Source organism: Pipistrellus kuhlii, unplaced genomic scaffold (assembly GCF_014108245.1).
Source record: "Pipistrellus kuhlii isolate mPipKuh1 unplaced genomic scaffold, mPipKuh1.p scaffold_m20_p_6, whole genome shotgun sequence".
In the NCBI taxonomy this organism is placed as follows: Eukaryota; Metazoa; Chordata; class Mammalia; order Chiroptera; family Vespertilionidae; genus Pipistrellus; species Pipistrellus kuhlii.
This window is the reverse complement of record NW_023425562.1, coordinates 61,326,088-61,345,199: the sequence shown is the minus strand read 5'-3', so window position 1 is coordinate 61,345,199 and position 19,112 is coordinate 61,326,088. Positions and strand designations below refer to the sequence as shown.

The window sequence follows — 19,112 nt, the reverse complement described above, 5'->3', positions numbered from 1 at the left end:
AGTTGATCCTGAGGGGTCAGAGGGGCTGGAAAATCATGCTGTGTAACCAGAGGTAGGACTGTTGTTTAACTGCAAGATATAATGTTTTTAGTCCTGCTACAAAGAGAAAAATTAAAATACACATTTTCCCCCTCCATATTTTAAAGGAGTCATTTGCCTTAAAGAATAAATAAAAGTTCAATTTCAAGTGATTTATGTAAGAAAGAAAGCATTCAAACCTGAAATAATATCTTTATTAATCGTACCAGTCAGATACGAATAATATTTTTAAGTCCTGATTCTGATTTAAAAAATTTAATTGACCTAAGATTTCTCATATATCTATGAAATTGTTGTAATTAAGCAATTTCTTCTAGCTTTTGCCTTCTCAGAGCATCCCATGAAGAAGTAATTTCCTCCCCCCCCTTCTTTCCTTCCATTCCTGTGCTATTCTCTCACACGGATCATCATCTGACCTATGACAAATTTACTTCTGTGTGCTTATCTGTGTATTTCCTCCAGAATGTTGGCTTTTGGTATTCTAGAATGGTGTATCCCTAACTCTGGAATTGTGTCTGGCACAGAGCAGGCATATAAGAAATGTGTGTTGAATGCATTAATGAGCCAGACTCCCTTTCTAAGCAATTCTTCTGGAGAAATTTGACTTTCAGAAAAGATCAGGTATCTATTGGGAGTTCTACATAATGAGAGAAGCTGTCTCCTTGTTTAGCTGGCACTACACAACATGTATGTTGTCCCTGGGGATTAAAGGTGTGATGTTATGTGACAATACTGAGAATTAAAAGGATGGGGAATATGTTTTCAGAATAAAATGAGTTTGAATATTTTAATCTTCTGGCTGAGCAATTTTAGTGGGGGAAAATACCCTATAGACAACCACAGCCAGGAAAGGCAAAGCATACTCCGCAGCTTAATTAATGGAACGTAGTTTTACCTCTATTTTCTTTTGCAAATGCATTGAATCAAATGCCTTATTCATAGTGAAAAATATCCATAATCCTAAGTAGATGCCACTACTTTAAAGTGTTTGATTATACTTCTGCTGAGCAGTTGAATTATTTTTAGGTGGAATTTGAACACCTTAAATATGACAGAAACTCAAAAGTCTTTTATAGGCATTGGTACAATATTATATTGAGATAAAATTCCGATCAAGGTGACAGCTTCAAAGTTTCTATGCATCATACCTTGGCCACTTCTTCTTGGAAAGCCACGAGGTTCAAATAGGAGATGTTCACTAAGTCAGGCCCATACACCACCGTTATCATACGATGTTCCAGACGTCCGATGTTCCCCACATCCAAAAGTTCCCGTAACTTGGGGTCCTGGATAATAAATGTTGAAAAAAGTTAGTGTATAACTGGAGGCTCCAACATGGTAGCATAGTTTCCAAAAGTTTTGAACTAGAATGCCTTCAAAGCAAAGCTGACTTTTGTTCTTATTATAAAAATGGTATGAGTCGAAGTCCCTCCACTCCCTGTAGGGCCCAGAGAGGAGAACTAACATGTCCAAAGGATGCGGAGAAAGAATTTCTGGCTCAAGGGCTATGGCCCTTTTGGCATTATACTAAATGAAAAACAGATGCTGTATGATAGCACTTAATATGTGGATGCTTAAAAAGCCCAACTCATAGAAACAGAGCATACTGGCTTTTGGATGCAGGAAATTTGCAGTCTTTTCAGAGCAAGTGACATTCTCTGAAACATCCTAAATAAGAATTCCTTGAAGATATAGTCCTGCTGGGAGAAGGAATTTTCCAAACCTTCTGAATTCAAAGTAAGACCTGATGAAGTGAGCTTTGCTGAATTTATTTCCCTTTCATAGGACAGGCCTTGAAGGAAATGAGAGGTCCAGGAAGAAAATTAGCATCAAATCAATCACTTGGCAAATTGGCAACCAGCTTCTGAGGAAAGAATTAACTTGAATTCTCATTTATTTAGTCAAATGCTAGGCCAACAGGACTGGATTACTTAGGGTTGTTTTTCTGATCTGCCTTTCTTTGTGCAGCGTCTGCACAAAGAAAAAGCGAACTTAAAAAAAGAGAGAAAGAAAACAAAGAAAATCTATCCAGCTGTGCTATTTGGTGCCCTTACTTCTCTCTTTAGTTAATAAAGCTTTGTTCTTGACTTGGCTGCCTGAAGAGGAACATTTTCAGGTAAGTTACAAAGAGAGAAAAATCCCATTTCACAGCTGTGTCCAATTATAGCTGAAACTTCCACTTGACTAACCAGTTGAAAACTTTATCAAGTACATCAGGCCACCTAGAAAGATCAAATGCTAGCACAAAAAAACAACAACAAAACAAAAACAAAATAAAACAACCCATCAATTTGCATGACCTAGAAAAGGAGAAAAATACAGTGAAAAACTTATATAAATAAACAATAATAACAATGAGGGGACATTTTTAGCATTCTAGCATTAATGAAAGATTAGAAAAGAATGCTCAAGAAGGGATGTTTTGAAGGCTAATTAAAGAATCACACACACACACACACACACACACACACACACACACACACAAGCTCTGGCCATTCTGACATCGGCCTTGGGACCACAGGGATGAGGGTTTGATTCCCGGTCAAGGACATGTACCTAGGTTGCAGGTTCCCAGCCCCAGTAAGGCATGTGGGAGGCAACCAATTAATGTGTCTCTCTCACATTAATGTATCTCTCTATCGCTCCTATTCCTCCCTTTCTTCCACTCTATGTAGAAATCAATGGAAAAAATATCCTCAGGTGAGGATTAAAAAATAAAAAAGAATGACATTAGCTGCTCTGTGAAATGACTAATTGTATCACAGTATTTTAACACCATTGAAGTAGGTTAGAAGAGAAAATATAGTTAACCAGTAAACTATATATATATATATATATATATATATATATATATATATATATATATATATAATTTAAAAAATTTTGTATACATGAAAGAAAAAGAATTTTCAGAAACCATCTAAAACTTGTAATTATAAATTATAAATCACAACCTTTAAATAATCCATCAGTATCCTCACTTCTATAACATTTAATGGGAACATTTTGGTGAATGAATGGACTTTAAACTTTGGAGAGCCACATGACTCACTCCCTAGATTTTTCTTTCCCCAAGCATTTTCTATCCAGTCTATCCAACTTTACCACCTAATTTTCATGTCCATTCAAAACACTCTTACCCATCTATTAATTAATTGATTAAAGAGTGACACCTTTCAGAACTTCAGGGACTAGGTGTGGGTGTCAGAGAGTTCACCTGAGTTGTCCTTGAGCTATAGGAACTCAAGGCAAGTACAGACCCAGAGAAGGTGACCAGAAAATAAAATAATTCTGGAAAAGGGCTTCTGGAATTCTTCTGTCCTGAACAATATTGTTAGGTACAGGTACCAGGAATTTATAAGAAAGGTGACCAACACTTTATGTCACCTCTAAAAACATTTTTCACTAATGGTTGTTTATATGCGTTTTTAAAAAAACTATCGGCTCTATGTAATGAAAAAAAATTAATGAAGTGTTTAAAAGTGATGCCTGGAATTGCTAAAATTAAGCAAGCTACCAAATGCTTATGATGATGATTGGATCTGGAAAATAGTTATCTGAGAATTCAACATGTAAGTCTCTCTGTATTGAGATGGTTAATATTTGTACAACAAATAATAAAAGATTATTGAGTATGAAATGAAGAAACAGTTAGATTTGAACAATTTAAAAAAAATTATGTAGTTCTGGAAGTAAACAGAAAAATCTTTTAAAGTATACCATAAAAAGTTCCTTACTAAAGTACTTCTTTGGTGATGGATCATAATAACCTTTAAACTATATTGTTTTTCTCTTCTACCACCCATCATTTTATTTTTCTTGAAAACTACACATTTTGTGCATCTATTTATTTTTTAATAACACCTGATTTGGTAATATTAGAATTCTTTCCCTTTAGAAATTATTTCACTTTTCTTTTTACCTGTTCTTTCCAGTTTTCTCATTCTGAACACAGCAACCCAAGCTGACATGCTGGCTTCAAACCTTATTCCTCATTATTGAGCATATTGATACATGAGCGGGTCTACTGGAAAAGATACTTGTCCTTTCAATTAACAGAATTGCACTCAATTGCTTTCAGCAGGGGGATCCTCAGAAACGAGGCAGAAGGGGATTATTCTAGGATAAACAGCTAAGGCATGAGTTTTGGAAGGACCATAGGGAGGAAGAAATTTAATGGAAAGAGATTCCAAAGAAATGGTTGTTTTGAGGGTACATCATTCTCAGATGGGGGTATGAATGCACTTAAAAATTAAACAAAATTTAAAAAGTAACAAAAATCTACAGACAATTTGGATGAAAACCACCTCCTCCAAAAACCTGTTTTGTTTTTTTAAGGGATTTTATATCTGAGCATTTCTTTTTGATGGGACCTCCTGATCAGTTTTCAGAGAAGGATTTACTTACGCAGGTTACTACTAAGCTGAGATACATTTCTCGGATCCTGCAATTGAAATAAATTCCCGGATATTTTAATAAAGAAAATAAACGATTTGCATAACTATGTTCAACTTCTTTGTGGGAAAGCACTAAAGAATATAGCTCAGAAAAACAGAGGAGGTAAGAACTTGAAATTGCAATTTTCACTAAGCTGTCAAGCAAAACTTGCTTTCCCTGCAGACTATCCTGGATATGTCCCCACCGCCGGAATTTACCAGACCAGTGAGGAATCCTGGCAATTCTAGTTTAATGGCACATTTAAAAGTTAAGTCCTAGATAATCTCTACTCCCATAAGAGTTACAAAATAGAGACTCTGACTAAATAAGCTCAATTTCTTTCAAGCACCAGGATTTATGATTTACTTCATGTCCGTTGCAAGAAAGTCAAGGTGCTCAAGTTAACGATTCCCAGGTGGAGGTAATAAGCCACTGAAGAGAGCAGACTCTGCTACACAAGGAAACAAGGACTCCACTACAGCCTGTGTGGCTGTAATTATGATATGGCATTCAAAATAGTATGGATTCATGGACGGAATGAACACAGGCTAAAGGATAATTTTTAAGAATAAAGGCCAGCTTCAACCTTCATTTCTTAATGACTTTAGTTGTTATTGTTAATTCTCACCTGAGGATTTTTTCCATTGATTTTTATTTATTTATTTATTTTTCTTTATTGATTAAGATATTACATATGTGACCTTAGCCCCCCATAACCCCTCACCCACCACTCTTGCCCTCACCCCCTGTTGTCTGTGATCATTGGTTAGGCTTATATGCATGCATATAAGTCCTTTTTAGAACAAGTAGAAGGTAGAGACAGAGAAACATTAATGTGAGAGACACATTGATTGGTTGCCTCCCACATGCACCCCTGACTGGTGCCAGGGATCTTGCCTGCAATTGAAGTATACACCCTTGACCTTGAATCAAACCCATGACCCTTTGGAGGGCCAATGCTCAAACCACTGAGAAAAACCAGTGAGGGCTCCTTAATATATCAGATATCAAAAAATAAAAGAACTTTTTAAAACTACATTTCATTTTTTGTTGTTGCAGAAAATATGCCTTATTTATCTTTCATACCCATGAAATAGATCTTTACTGGTTTTAGGCCTATTGAACAACTTGTATGCTGGGTTAATTTTATTCCCAGCACTTAATACAATCTTCTCAATCCAAGTTAGTTATATGGATGTAACTTCCATCATGCATAAAGGATCAGGTTTATGAAAGTCTTCCCATAGCACTACAACAGTCAGAAATGAAAGTGATGATTCCTTGTTAAGTGACATTCATATGCTCCAGCTTTGCAGGGATAAAGCTGCCTCTTTGAAAACTGAGCAGACTTTTCTTTATAGTTTTATTCAAATTTTATTGCAAAGGAAAGATAAAAACTTATGTCCAGGAAGATCCTCCATCAAGACCCTGAATTTAACAACTGCCTCTCAAAAAATAAGAATTAAAAAACACATTAACAAATTTCCTTGGAATCAAACCTTAGCTTTACACCTCTCACTTTAAAAGTTTCCCTTTTTTATGATTGTGTCGAGGAATACCATTTTCTCCTCCAGTATATTACTATACCACTAGCTCAGACAATCACACAGCCAGCAAGATTTTAAAAGATGAAACTATTCATTTGCACCAACTATGACACCGAAATATGGTGTCGTGAACATTCTCCTACACAAAGGAAAATATTTGGAGGATGCTGTTTATGCTTTTATTTTATTTTTTCTGTAAATGACAGATGTGGTGGGACACTTGAATGTTCTTCAGCTATTTCTTTTGATGGAGAAAGTGAATGAAGAATAATCTGACTATGCAAAGACATGCGACTATAGGAAAATACTAGGAAAATAAGGGCTGGTAGAGTACTTTCCTTCCTATCTCACAGTGGTATTATCAGAACACGATCTGCCATCTTAGTTTCAGATTAAGTGGTAATGGATTTGTATATTCAGTCTCCAGTCCACAGCGAGCCTCAGTGTACAAGTAAAGAAACTGGTGGAGAAGAAAAATTAAGAATTCAATCTAAAATTAGCATGCATGAATTGCTTGAGCTAAAAGGGGAGAGCACTTATAACAAATGTAAAGGCAAACTAATAATTTTGTTATGGCTGGGATTGGCCACAGAAAAAAGGATAAATAAAATTCAAGGAGCATCTCTAAATAACATTCTAGTGGTGAATTAAAAATTTAACTACTTGAGGTTTTCCTCCTCTCCAGGAATGAGGTCAGGGTGTGGTTTAATGTAGTTTCAAAAGTTAGAAATGAAGGGAATAGACAGGAAAGGGTGCTAGAGGAATTCCAGCAGGGTGATACTTAGAAAACAACAATAGCAACAAAAACACAGAAAAAACGGGATTGGAATTTAGAGCTCAGACCTCTGGAAACAACTAGGTTAGTCCCAGGATACAGAGATGTGCCAGGGAAAGACATTTTCAAACTGGACAAATGCTGTCCATTTCAAAAAGTTGCATTATTTGAGCAAGATTTCTGGGCTGCACGTACTTGGCATATAGAGTGCTTGTCTTGAGGCTCCAGAGGCTAAGATCTGGGCACTAGAAGGTTATTTTAGAGGCGATCACAGGATGTACAATGAGGGAGCGGGAAAGTGAGACAAAGAAGAAAGAAAGCCGATAAGCAGTGTGTTAGTAAGCGGTTTGACACCTTGGGTAACTTAGGCTCAATCCAATCAGGGCCACTCCAGGACAGTATAAAGAACACACCTCAGACTGTCCCCACGGAGCCTGGAAGCTAGACTATAGATCTGTCTACTCCAATCTGTCATTGGTGAAGAGTCTCCTGGGACGCCAATGCCCTTGCAATATCCAAGTCCAGATCATATTCTCAGGACATAGGAACTGCACACAGGCAACCTCTGGGGGACAGGTAAGGGACAAAGGCACTGAAAATGTCTGCTACAGAGCTGAGGGCGTGACATTTCCCTGGTGTTGATTAACCTTCATACATTTTATGGGATCCATGTTTGAAGAAATTTAGATTCTGAATGGTTCAGTTCTTTATCAAAATAGTAACTATAACTCTAATAAGGTCTAATCCGTAAACACATGTCAAGTACCACCCTAGCTGTTCCTTATTTTTCTCCATTTAATTTGCATAGTAACACTGACAAGTAGCTATGGGTTTGTTTGTGTGTGTGTGTGTGTGTGTGTTTTGTATTTTTCCAATTTGCAAATGAGAACTCTGAGGTTTCAGGAGATAATTAGCCCAGTTTTATCAAAAGAGGGAAAAAGGGACAACTGGCCCCAAATACATCTGACTGTCAAGTCTAAGCCCTCTCCATATCCCAATTGTGTTACACAGCATATCCAATTTGACTGAGTTTCTATAAAAACAATGCGAATGGTTCAGCTGGCGGCATACACTGAAATAAATCAGCATCTATCTAAGTCATCTCCATATTATAGGCACTTCATTAAAATATAAAATAACCCAAAGGTGAAATTAAGATAGGAAGGAAATATGGCCTAACAGAACCATTCACTTGCCTTCCCAGAAAGTGGGAACTAAACCACCAACTTTAACCATCATTTGTGCAATTGTTCTTACTGAAAGGAAAAGTGCATTAAGTACATAACAGTTCAAAAACAAGTCACTGGAAAACTAGTTAGCTTCCTCCTCCTCAACTAGTAAGTATTTGTCAAACTTAAAAGTTCTCAAATATAGCTTGTCACTCATGTATCAAACACTACCCAGCCCTCCAACCCCTCACCTCCACTTTCTTTGACATGTAACCACCTGAAAACCAGCAACATTCACAAGGTCAGCCATTACCCTCCCTACCATGCATGAGTGTCCAGAGGCTGCAGGTGGGCACTCAAAAGGCAATTATTGGGGTAGAATTTATAGGTCCCTTCCTGTTTAAAATCCCACAGAGAGAGGGAAATGTATTCTGAGCCCCTTTAACTTTCAGGGGTGGGGGGGGCAGTGCTTCCAGGTAAATTTCAATACTGCTGTGGCCAAGATTTAGAAGAATAATGAGGCCAATTTGTTATACTGACTAAGTTCTCTCTGGACAGTGAGTCCTTTATGGGTGAGTGTTGTTGTTTTTTATCCTATTTTGCTGTGGTGCCTGCCTCTGTACATGGAACTTTGATACCTTCAGATGACACCAAAGGGGATTCTGGTACCATAGAACATAAGTGAAAACCAGCATATGTGTGAGTTTTTTGTGTTTTTTTTTAAGTTTCACCTACACTTGATATTCAGTATTGTTTTATATTAGTTTCAGGTGTACAGCATAGTGATTAGACATTTATGTAATTTACAAAATGATCCCTCCAATAATTCTAGTACCCACATGGTACCACAAATAGTTATTATAATATTATTATTCCCTATGCTGGAGTTCATATCCCTATGACTATTCTGTAACTACCAATTTGTACTTCTTAACCCTTCTTTTTTTTTTTTTTTCATCCAGCCCCATAACCTCTGTCCCCCAAAAGAAGGCCCAACAACTCTTTAATAATGAGAAACACAAACAATGCCCCCTTTGCAGTTTCTGGAAAATCCATGCATCTACACTAAGGGTTTTGGCTCTGGGAGACAGACAGTAGAAATTGTATCCTTCTGTCTGACTTTCCTTCCTTCCTTCCTTCCTTCCTTCCTTCCTTCCTTCCTTCCTTCCTTCCTTCCTTCCTTCCTTCTCTTTTCTTTTCTCTTTTCTTTTCTTCTCTTTTCTTCTCTTTTCTTTTCTCTTCTTTTCTCTTCTTTTCTTTTCTTTTCTTTTCTTTTCTTTCATTTTACTTCAGAGAAGAAGAGAAGAGAGAGAGGTATAGAAATATCAATGATGAGAATCATTGATCAGCTATTTCCTGCACACCACCTAGAAGGGATTGAGCCCATAACCCAGGTATGTGCCCTGACCTGGAATTGAATCTTGACCTCCTGGTTCATAGGTAGATGCTCAATCACTGAGTCTCACAGACCAGGCCCATCTGACTTTTGAGTTTGGGCTCTACCAGCTAAAAGCAATGTGACTTCATGAAGTTTTCTTAACGCTTCTAGTTTTCTCATCTGTTTGATGAAGTTAATAGTACTATCCTAACCTCTTTAAAATGTTGTTACAGGAATAAATGATTAATAATATGTTAAGTCCTCAGGGCAACATTTAACAAGCAGTAAGTACTTGAACAATAAATTCAATAGCTTGAAAACAAAAGACTGAATAATGTAATCTCTATCAGGCGTCTTCAAACTACGGCCCGCGGGCCACATGCAGCCCGCAGAGGAGTCTGATCCGGCCCACCAGGTTTTTTGGGCAGTGAGCGCAGCCGAGGTGTTACTGTAGGAATTAGTAGTTCATATAGTCCGGCCCTCCAGCTCTCTGAGGGACCGTGATCTGGCCCCCACTTTAAAAAGTTTGAGGACCCCTGTATAGGCACCAGAACAAATATATATATATATATATATATATATATATATATATATATATACCTTCTTTTTTACTTGGCAAGCAAGACATATTTCTATAGGAAATGGCAAAAGGAGGTTTACAGCTATGAAATGAATAACACTTTATTTCTGTAATATCTATTATTTTCCATATTTAAATTTATATATATGACTGACTATATTATAAATGCATGCATTTTAATTTTACATTTTCATTAATTCACTCTGTAATGGGAAGCATAATTTAAGGACAAACCATTTCTAGAAATTTTATGTTTCTTGCTTCTGCATTTAACTAGTTTTGATAATTAGGCAGCTTGTTTTCTCTGAGCCACAATTTAGTTTCCACTCAATGAAGATGATGACAATGTCTGCTCCCCTTAAAGCATTTGTGTGGTGATCACCATTAAGTCCACAAACTGCCCTAGCTGGTTTGGCTCAGTGGATGGAGCATCAGCCTGTGGACTGCAGAGTCTGGGGCTCCATAATGGTCAAAGGCACATGCTCAGGTTGCAGGCTCAATCTCCAGTAGGGGGCATGCAGGAGGCAGCCAATCAATTATTCTCTCCATCTTTGATGTTTCTATGTCTCTCTTCCTCTCCCTTCCTCTCAGAAATCAATAAAAACACTTAAGATAAAATTTAAAATCCACAAACTGTGCCATGTGACATGTACAGAAAGAATTAGTATGTTTTTGTGATGACTATCATCATTAAAACTTATTTTAAATATGACATGAAAAATACAGTGAAAAAATTCTTAGCTATCATCTTTTTCTTATTAATATTATAAAGTGTTGTAGGAGTTTAAAATAGAGAGAAATTTTCCTCTCAATTTTCTACAGACAACTTCAGGAGTCTGAAGTAAATGAATAATTTATCTGTAAATGTCTGAATAGAGGTGTGACTTTGTGTTTGCTAAAGACTCTTGAAATATTTCAAGAATAATTATTATTTAATTTTCCTATTTACCTTCCTATTTTAGTTACATTTCTTTATATTCCATTACTCTAGATCAGTGTTTCCCAAACTTTTGACATGTGTACCCCTTCTATAATTTTCGTAAAGCTGAGTACCCCTCGTACTCATGAGAATGTAGAATCAGGTGCAGCTAAGCATGGTACAGTGCATATCCTCATCAAACTCCAGTGCAACGCGTACCCCCATCAAACTCTTCCCGTACCTCTGGGGGTATACCTACCACACTTTGGGAAACACTGCTCTAAATAAACAAGTTAACTCTGTTCCATAATGCATAAAGGTCAATGATGTGCTATCCCTTCAAAAACACAGGGATATAAAGCTCTGTATAACTCAAAGCGTGGAGGAGGTCTGATGTTTATTTTATAAGAAATAGCTAGTGCATCTAGGTAAGCTGTCTTAAATATGCCTTTCTATGTATGTGCTTCTCTTTGAAAGTAAGAAAATACCTTCTAAAATTTTTTACTATCCATCCATCAAAATAATGCAACATTATACCTGAAGTCATATTTGTCATCTTTAAGACCTCAACTTTCAATAATAAAGAAAAAATTAATCTTGAGTGTTATGTCTATTCAGTAAGATTAGGTAGGTTAATGATATTATCATGCTATAACACTATCATTGAAATTATTAGTATAATTCCAAACAGGTATGGAAAAGGAACTCAAGGAATCTGAAGTGCTCTTAATTTTAGAAAAATTGTATAGGAAATAGAAAGTATTCCCAGGAAATTATTAGTCATTTCTTTGCATTTTAATTGCTGGCCTGGCCTAATTAATTAGACAACTGTTTTTACCTTTGTTCTCAAATAGCATTTACCTTCTCTTTACCTTTTTCTCTCCTTCCCAATTTACTCAATCATCTTTTGTCTCCACTATCAAAATTTTCCATAAAGGATTTCATAAATACTTTGGAATCTGGCAAATCAGAAGGTTCTACATAACCCTAAGAAGACAACATTTAATGCATGGAATGTTTTAGAATGAATTGTAATGTCTACCACCCAGTTTCATATCAAAATAACTCAAATCATCCTACTGTCAATGACTAACTCAAATTATTCCATTTCTTGAGTTCTCTAAATAATTAATTAAAATATTTGCTTTATGGACATTTCTCTACATAAACACACACACACACACACACACACACACACACACAAATAATCTTTTACAACTTGGATGAAACTACACATATTCCTTTGTTACTTGCCCACTTTTCAAAATATAGATGAAATGTGTATAAACACAAGCATATAATTATTCTTTTCATTGACTCTGCAGTATTCTAGTATATAAATGCATCATAATTTGTTTCACAGCTCTCTTCATTTACCATTATAAACAATGCTTCAGTGAACATCTTTTTGTATATATTATTTACTTTCAGGTACTTGACTGGTGATATACTTGGGATAAATTCCCAAGTTTGGAACTGCAGGGTTTAAGGGTGTTCATGTCTAAGTTGTGATACATACTGCTGGATGCTCTGCCAAGAGTCTTTACTATTATAGTTTACAGCCCCACAGATAACATATGAGCTAACAATGATTACATATTGGTACTTTTTTACATCTTTAACAGTCTACTGAAAATTGTTTTTATTTGTGTTTTAAAAATTACTATTTATGGTAAGTACCTCTTCTTATTTACTAGCATTCACATGTCCTTTATAGTGTGAATTGTTTGTTCAGGTTGTTATCCTCTTATTCTAGTATGATATTTCTCTTTGTCTTATTAATTTATAGCAAAACTGTACTTATTGACCCTTTGTCTGGAAATATGTTGTAATACTTTTTCACAAATGTGTCATTTGTCTTAATATTAATCATGATAGATTTTTCTCTATTGAAATTAAAATAATTAAATTCAAATCTATCAATCTTTGAAATTATTTTTTTTCTGATCAAGTATCATTTGTTGATGGCCTTCCTTATTTTGACATTATAGGAATATTCAGGTTATAAGAATCTATTTTCTCTTTGTCCTTTATTATGCTTTGCAAATATTTACAAAGACCATGTACATTATTTTAATATGGAGAAAAATACAAGCAAGTAATCATTTTAAAAATTACTAAAAATCAAGTCTTTGTTTAAATGAGAACATGTGCTAATAGTTACTTTTCAGTCTATAGATGAGGATATACAAATACTAGATTTCATAAGAGAAACTTACAATACTGATTGAGGTTACACTCTGGCACAGCTACTAGCTGTGTTCTGAATTTCCCCTTGTAAGGTTATTACAGTAATCAAAGGTATGCTTAATGGACACAGCTAATGTCTGTGAAGTCAGTATCCACAGGTTCATTATTGAACTTATCACTCCGAGAAGACCTTGAAATGGCTCTGCAATAGTCATGCTCTAACATCTGAATTAAAAATATCCTAACTAATGGGTCATTGGTGTCATTTTACATGATTGCTGTCTAGGTTATGTGTGCGGCACATGGCTCTAAAATGAATGCACAGAGGAAATTACAAGATCAGAAGAGTGTTAGACAGTATTTGGTACAGTTTGAAGAGCCTTTAAATGTCTCCTTTTTTTCTTTTAGAGAAATAAATATTTTCAGGTGTTCTTTTCATTTTCCTCCATTCAACACATTGTATTCTTTTACTTCCATTACCAGTATCTGTGTTAGAATTATGTTTATAAATGAAGGAGAGACTACGTTATTGAGATTCTAATTTTCTGAGAGAGAAGAAAAATACTTAGATCCTTTGAGTGTAATGGGGAAAGTGCTTTTGAAGCACAGAAGAAAGCCACCTAATTGTGTTTAAAGAAGTGAAAGCGGGGAGCTACAAAGCTGATTGATCTTTCAGCAGAGTAAATGTGAGGTGAGTATACCTCTTAAGAGTTTGAAAACCCATTAATAGTGCCCAGTAAGTGTTTTCAAAATACTAGCAGAAACACTAGGAGTGTTGATCATAGAGTCATTAAATATTTCCTACACACTCAGCCAATAAAACTCCATAAACTGTATTTGGCCAATAAAAATGTTTTAGTCCCTGTTATTGGCCCTCCTGGTAATTCCAGCCCTCATGAAGAAGTTGTTTCTACAGGTTCTAGAAGTGAAAAACATATGGAAGTCATATTTTCAGGGATCAAGGAACTCATAATTTTCTTACTACTAAAATAAAGTCTTAATGGAGGCTTCTGAGATCATCAGGGCAGGCTAACAGCTAGGTGAATTCACAACTTCATGTGAATGAACTGACTCCAGTTCATAATTTTCTTGGTGATTCCTCCGTTAAAAGATATTTGGATAAAGAAGGGGAAAGGATTAGCTAAAGAACATATATGCATTCCCCATAGACAAGCACAGGAGTGTAGTGAAGGCCAAAGGAGGGGGATGTGAGGGTGGGTGGATGTGGGTAAAGAGTGGGGGAGGAAGGAGCCATCGAGCATAGTGTCAACATTAAACATTTTAAATTAAAAAATGAAAAATATACTGATGTATTTTTAATTTTAACCTTATATAAAGGAAATTTTACACTAAGGTTAACCTAATCAAAACTAAAGTACTACCCTGTATTTCATAACTAAGAATTCAGGAAAATGGTGCCCAAAGGGAACACCTTGCATACATGTTTTCTTAATTTTGAAAATATCAGGGCATTTATTTTAAAATAAATGTTTACATTCACATAGTGCTTGGCTCATATAAGTACTAGTATATGGGTGCCAACCTTTATACTACTCCTGCATTCCATCCTTAATGTCTATAATTCAAAATTAAAATAAACAATCATAAAAATGTAAGTGTAAATGTCCTCAGTAATATGGAACATAGATTGATTTTTCTAGAAAGCCTGAGGAAAAAATGTCATATTTCATAGATGCTTATAGTTTAGCATTTAGTTTTTTTTCTTTAAATTGGCAAATTTCTTAAAATAAATGTACTTCAAATGAAGCTTCTTATCATTAGCATAATGAATTTGAATCCAAACCTCACACTGTATGAAAATATCAACTCAAAATAAATCAGAGTCCTGGATGTAAAAGCTAAAGCTACAAAAATCTTAGTAAAAAACAAGTGTAAACCTTTGTGACCTTGAGTTAGGCAAGGCCTTATTACCCATCAAGAGCAAAGCAACAACAACAAAAATAGATAAATTGGACTTCATCAAAACTAAAATCTTTGCGCTTCAAAAAAATACTATCAAGAAAGTAAAAAGACAACTGACAGAATAAGAGAAAAATCTTTGTAAATTCTATCTGATAAAGAACTTAAAAGATACACTGCTTGTGGGGTGTAAAATGTTGTAGCCACTTTTGAAAACAGTTTCACACTTTCTTAAGATGTGAAACATACATTTACCAAAGACCCAGCTATCCCACTCCTAGGTAAATACCCAAGAGAAATGAAACCATGTCCAAACAAAACCTGTGCAAGGAGCACAGAAGAAGACCACCTAACTGTGTTTAAGAAAATTAAAAAAGGGGGGCTATAATCTTGGTTGGCCTTTCAACAGAGTAAATAGGAGGTGACTATACCTCTTAAGAGTTTGAAAATGCCTGAATAGTGCAAAGTAAATGTTCTCAAAATACTAGCAGAAACATGAGGAGAGTTCATCTAGAAGTTCACAGCAGCATCATTCATATCAGCCAATACAGCAGTTAAAAACAATAAAGCACTCTTACATGCTACAAATGAATGAATCTTGAAAATGTTATACTAAGTTAAAAAAAAAAAAGGCATTCATTAAGGACCATTTATTGTATGAGTCCCTTTACATGAAATATATAGGATAGTCAAATTTACAGTGACAGAAAGTAGATGACTGGTTACCATGGTCTGGACGAGGGATGGGAGGGGTGTAGAAAGGGAAGTGACTGTTAATGAGCACACTATTTCTTTTTAAGAGTGATGGGAATATTCTGAAATTACCCAGTGGTCATAGTTGTAAAACCCTGAATATACTAAAAATCACTGAACTGAATAGTTTGGAAGGGTTCATTTATTGTGTGTGAATATGGACATTCATTCATGTACCCCCTAAAGTACCAGGGCAGCGTCTCCATGTGTGAAATAAGTTGTTCTATGCCTCAGACAGAAGACATGGGTGAATCATAGAGTTCAGCGTTTTGGGAGAAGATTTCACAATATTTTTACTCTTGATGAATGATTAAGTTTTCTTGGCCTAATGATAGGTGTTGAACTGAAAAGAAAGATGCTTAAAGCCATAGAGGCTGACTAGGAGATGAGTTGGAGTCAGCATTTATAATGAGCACAATTTTTCAAGGATTCATTACCCTGGAACAATGACTTTTAATTTATTTTTTAAATGTTATCTTTATTGTTGAAAGTATTATAGATGTTCTCCCCCCTCCCACTAATCCCCCTCCCCATGACCCCATCCCTCAATGACTTCATTCTTAACTTTCTTTGACTGAACCTCACCATACCCACTTCTTCCAAATGTGGGGACTTTCCAAAATTTAATCTCATTTTTATGCTCTAAGCCTCAAATATAAATGTTGGAACCAGGTCTAGCTTCTTTGGGAAATGTATAGTTATAGCATAAATATAAAATCAGTAACCTAATCCCCAGTAACCAACACTGGGTTGGCTCTACTGATCTGCTTGCTGTGTGAATGAGTGAAAATGAGTGGGGAACAAGTTGGAGGAAAGTAATACTTTCCAATCAATAACATTTTCCTTACTTTGGCAGGGAATGAAACAAGATATTTAACTTCTCTACTCAAGAATCCCAGGAATTCTGGGACCAGTTTGTTAGGGTACATTTGAAATTTTAGGGCGTCTATATTTAGATGTCTTAAAACATTTTAGGAGCTAATAGTATTGAATTATACAGCCCATCATCATTATACAATCCTATATAATAAAAGGCTAATATGCAAATATACCGAATGGTGGCAGAACAACTGGAACCGAACAACTGAACAAAGGTTCGCAATGATGTGTGCTCACCACCAGGGAGCATGTGCATAACGTGGCAAGCATTGGCTGCAGCAGATAGTGGAGCACGTAAGTGGGGGCACCAGACCAAGACAGGTCACCAGCGCAGGTGACTGTTATAGGGATGAGCCTCTAGTGGTTACTGAAAATTCCTTGCATCTGCTGCTAGCTCCAGCCCCACTTGCACCCGTTGCTGGTGCCAGCCCCAATTGCTCTGTGACTTCAGTATGTGGGAGCAGGGAAAGTGGTGAGAGTGGGGCTGCTGGCAGACAGAGGCCTGGGGGCCACAGTAGGCAGGCAGGGGTGTGAAGGATGGGCCAAGACCTGCCCCTGTGCCTACCACAGTTCCTTTCAAGGTGCACAAATTCATGCACTGGGCTCCTAGTTAATAATTATTGCAATCTTTGAATTATGATAGAGTAAACATGAAATCCTTTCAAATATTAGAATCTGTAAATAAAACTTTTTCTGGAACCCTAAATATATTTTTATTTTTTTATCCTGATTCATTCATTTCTTTATTAAGAAAATGTTTGAGTTTCTACATTGTGCATGTCACTGTGCCAATTGACTCAAATTTGTTTTTTTTAAATAAAATGCATTTATGAAGCTTTTAATGAAAGTTTATTATGCAAGAAACCACCCTGTAAATCTCAGTATCATTTTCTAAACATCAGGAAATATTTTCTTATTTGGATATTTAACAAATGTCCATGGTAATGAAAAGCTATATAATTTAGGTGAGCATGATAAAGTGTTTTTTGAGCTGAAATAAATTTCCCTTGTGGGCATACCCTTTTCTTTTAAGCAAAAGAGGATTACCAGCTCATTTTAAGGTCCACTTAATTCCTTGAGTAAAGAGAGCAATTTTATTTATCAACCATGTGCTAGAGCCCCAAATCTTCAGAGAATTCCAAAGCTCATTTTCAAGGCGATTTTTAATTTGCATATGATATTTGGTCCTAGCTTATATGAAAATGGAAGCTTCTGAGTTAGATGTATTATTTTTTAAGCTTTGTGCTCTCTCTAGTTATTTTGAACAAGTATTTATGGACTTATTTTATTAAGGGATACATACATGTGTTAAAGAGCATAGAATGCATACATTTTAAGGGTACAGCTTGATGTGCATATATTCTAGACACTTTATATCTAACTCTTAAAAATTCCCATTCCTTAATCTCTCACATCCATCCTTTCTTTTTGTTACCCTGACTATATCCACTCATCCATTCTTTCATTCACCAATTCATTTCTTCAATACATATTTAATAAAGACTAACATGTGCTAGGCACATGTGAATAACACATATAATGCTTACATTGTAGAAGAGCAATACATAATACTGAACAAGAAAATTTCAGAAAGTTGTGAGAGAAGGTAAAAGAGCGAAGGGCTTGGGTGTAGGTGTCGTGAGAGAGGGACCCATATAACTTAACCCAGTTAAACAGAAGGAGGAGTCATACAAAAGTTTGAAGAAGAAGGTCCTGGGCCCTGAGGTGGGAATTCATTGGCTGTTCAAAGAACATCAAGACCAGGGAAGCTGAAGTACAGAAAATGATAAGGACAGTGGTCTGTGATACTGTGGTGGGGAGGCCTATGCAGGGCCAAGTCACCAGGCTCTTATTGGATGAAGTTCGGATTTCTATTTGAACACAGAGAAAAGCCATTAGTTTTAATGTAGGAGATATCATGATTTGATTTATATTTTTATAAATCACTTTGTGTGTCATATGCAAATTTCAAGGCAGGGAGGCCAATTGGGAGGTTATTTCAGAATATATTTGGTGCTTGGACAAGTGTGCAATAAGTGAAGATAGAGGTGTATGTCCTAGCTGTAATTTGGACATAGAGGCAATAGGCCTTTTGGGGATGGTGGTAGATAGTACAGCGGGGGAGGGGGAACTCATTGCTGGGCCCCACCCCAGAGGTGTTGATTCAGCAGGGTGGAACCCAGGAATGTGCATTTCTAACAAGTTCCTAAGGGATGCTGATTGTTGCTGGTCTGAGGACCACACTTTGGGAACTAGTGGTCAATAAACTCAGAAACAGCTTAATGATAAGCTTTGACTCTGTGTTTAAGTCCCCTGATCTTTGTAAAGAAAGCAAATGGCTCATTTGGAGGCAGCTGGTGATGCTAAAACCCATCAATGGGGATTACCCTGAAATTTGTTTGAACTACATCTCCTAGACTCACTTCAGGGAAAGGGCAAATGTTAACTCGGTTTTGGATTGAAGCCTGTTTCGAAACCTTAAACATTGAGCTTAGCCATAGATTTAGAGGGTTGTATACAAAAGAA

At 36.1% G+C, this 19,112-nt stretch overlaps 1 protein-coding gene across 4 annotated transcripts in view; it reads right to left on the bottom strand.

Annotated features, from left to right (window-relative positions):
- PLCB1 (phospholipase C beta 1) overlaps positions 1–19,112 on the bottom strand; it is a 603,902-nt gene that overhangs the window by 196,501 nt on the left and 388,289 nt on the right. For all 4 annotated transcript variants that reach the window (XM_045574800.1, XM_036419878.2, XM_045574801.1 and 1 more), the window contains exon 4: positions 1,188–1,325. In XM_045574800.1, the coding sequence (XP_045430756.1) occupies positions 1,188–1,325 (138 nt within the window). The remainder of the gene's footprint in view (positions 1–1,187; positions 1,326–19,112) is intronic.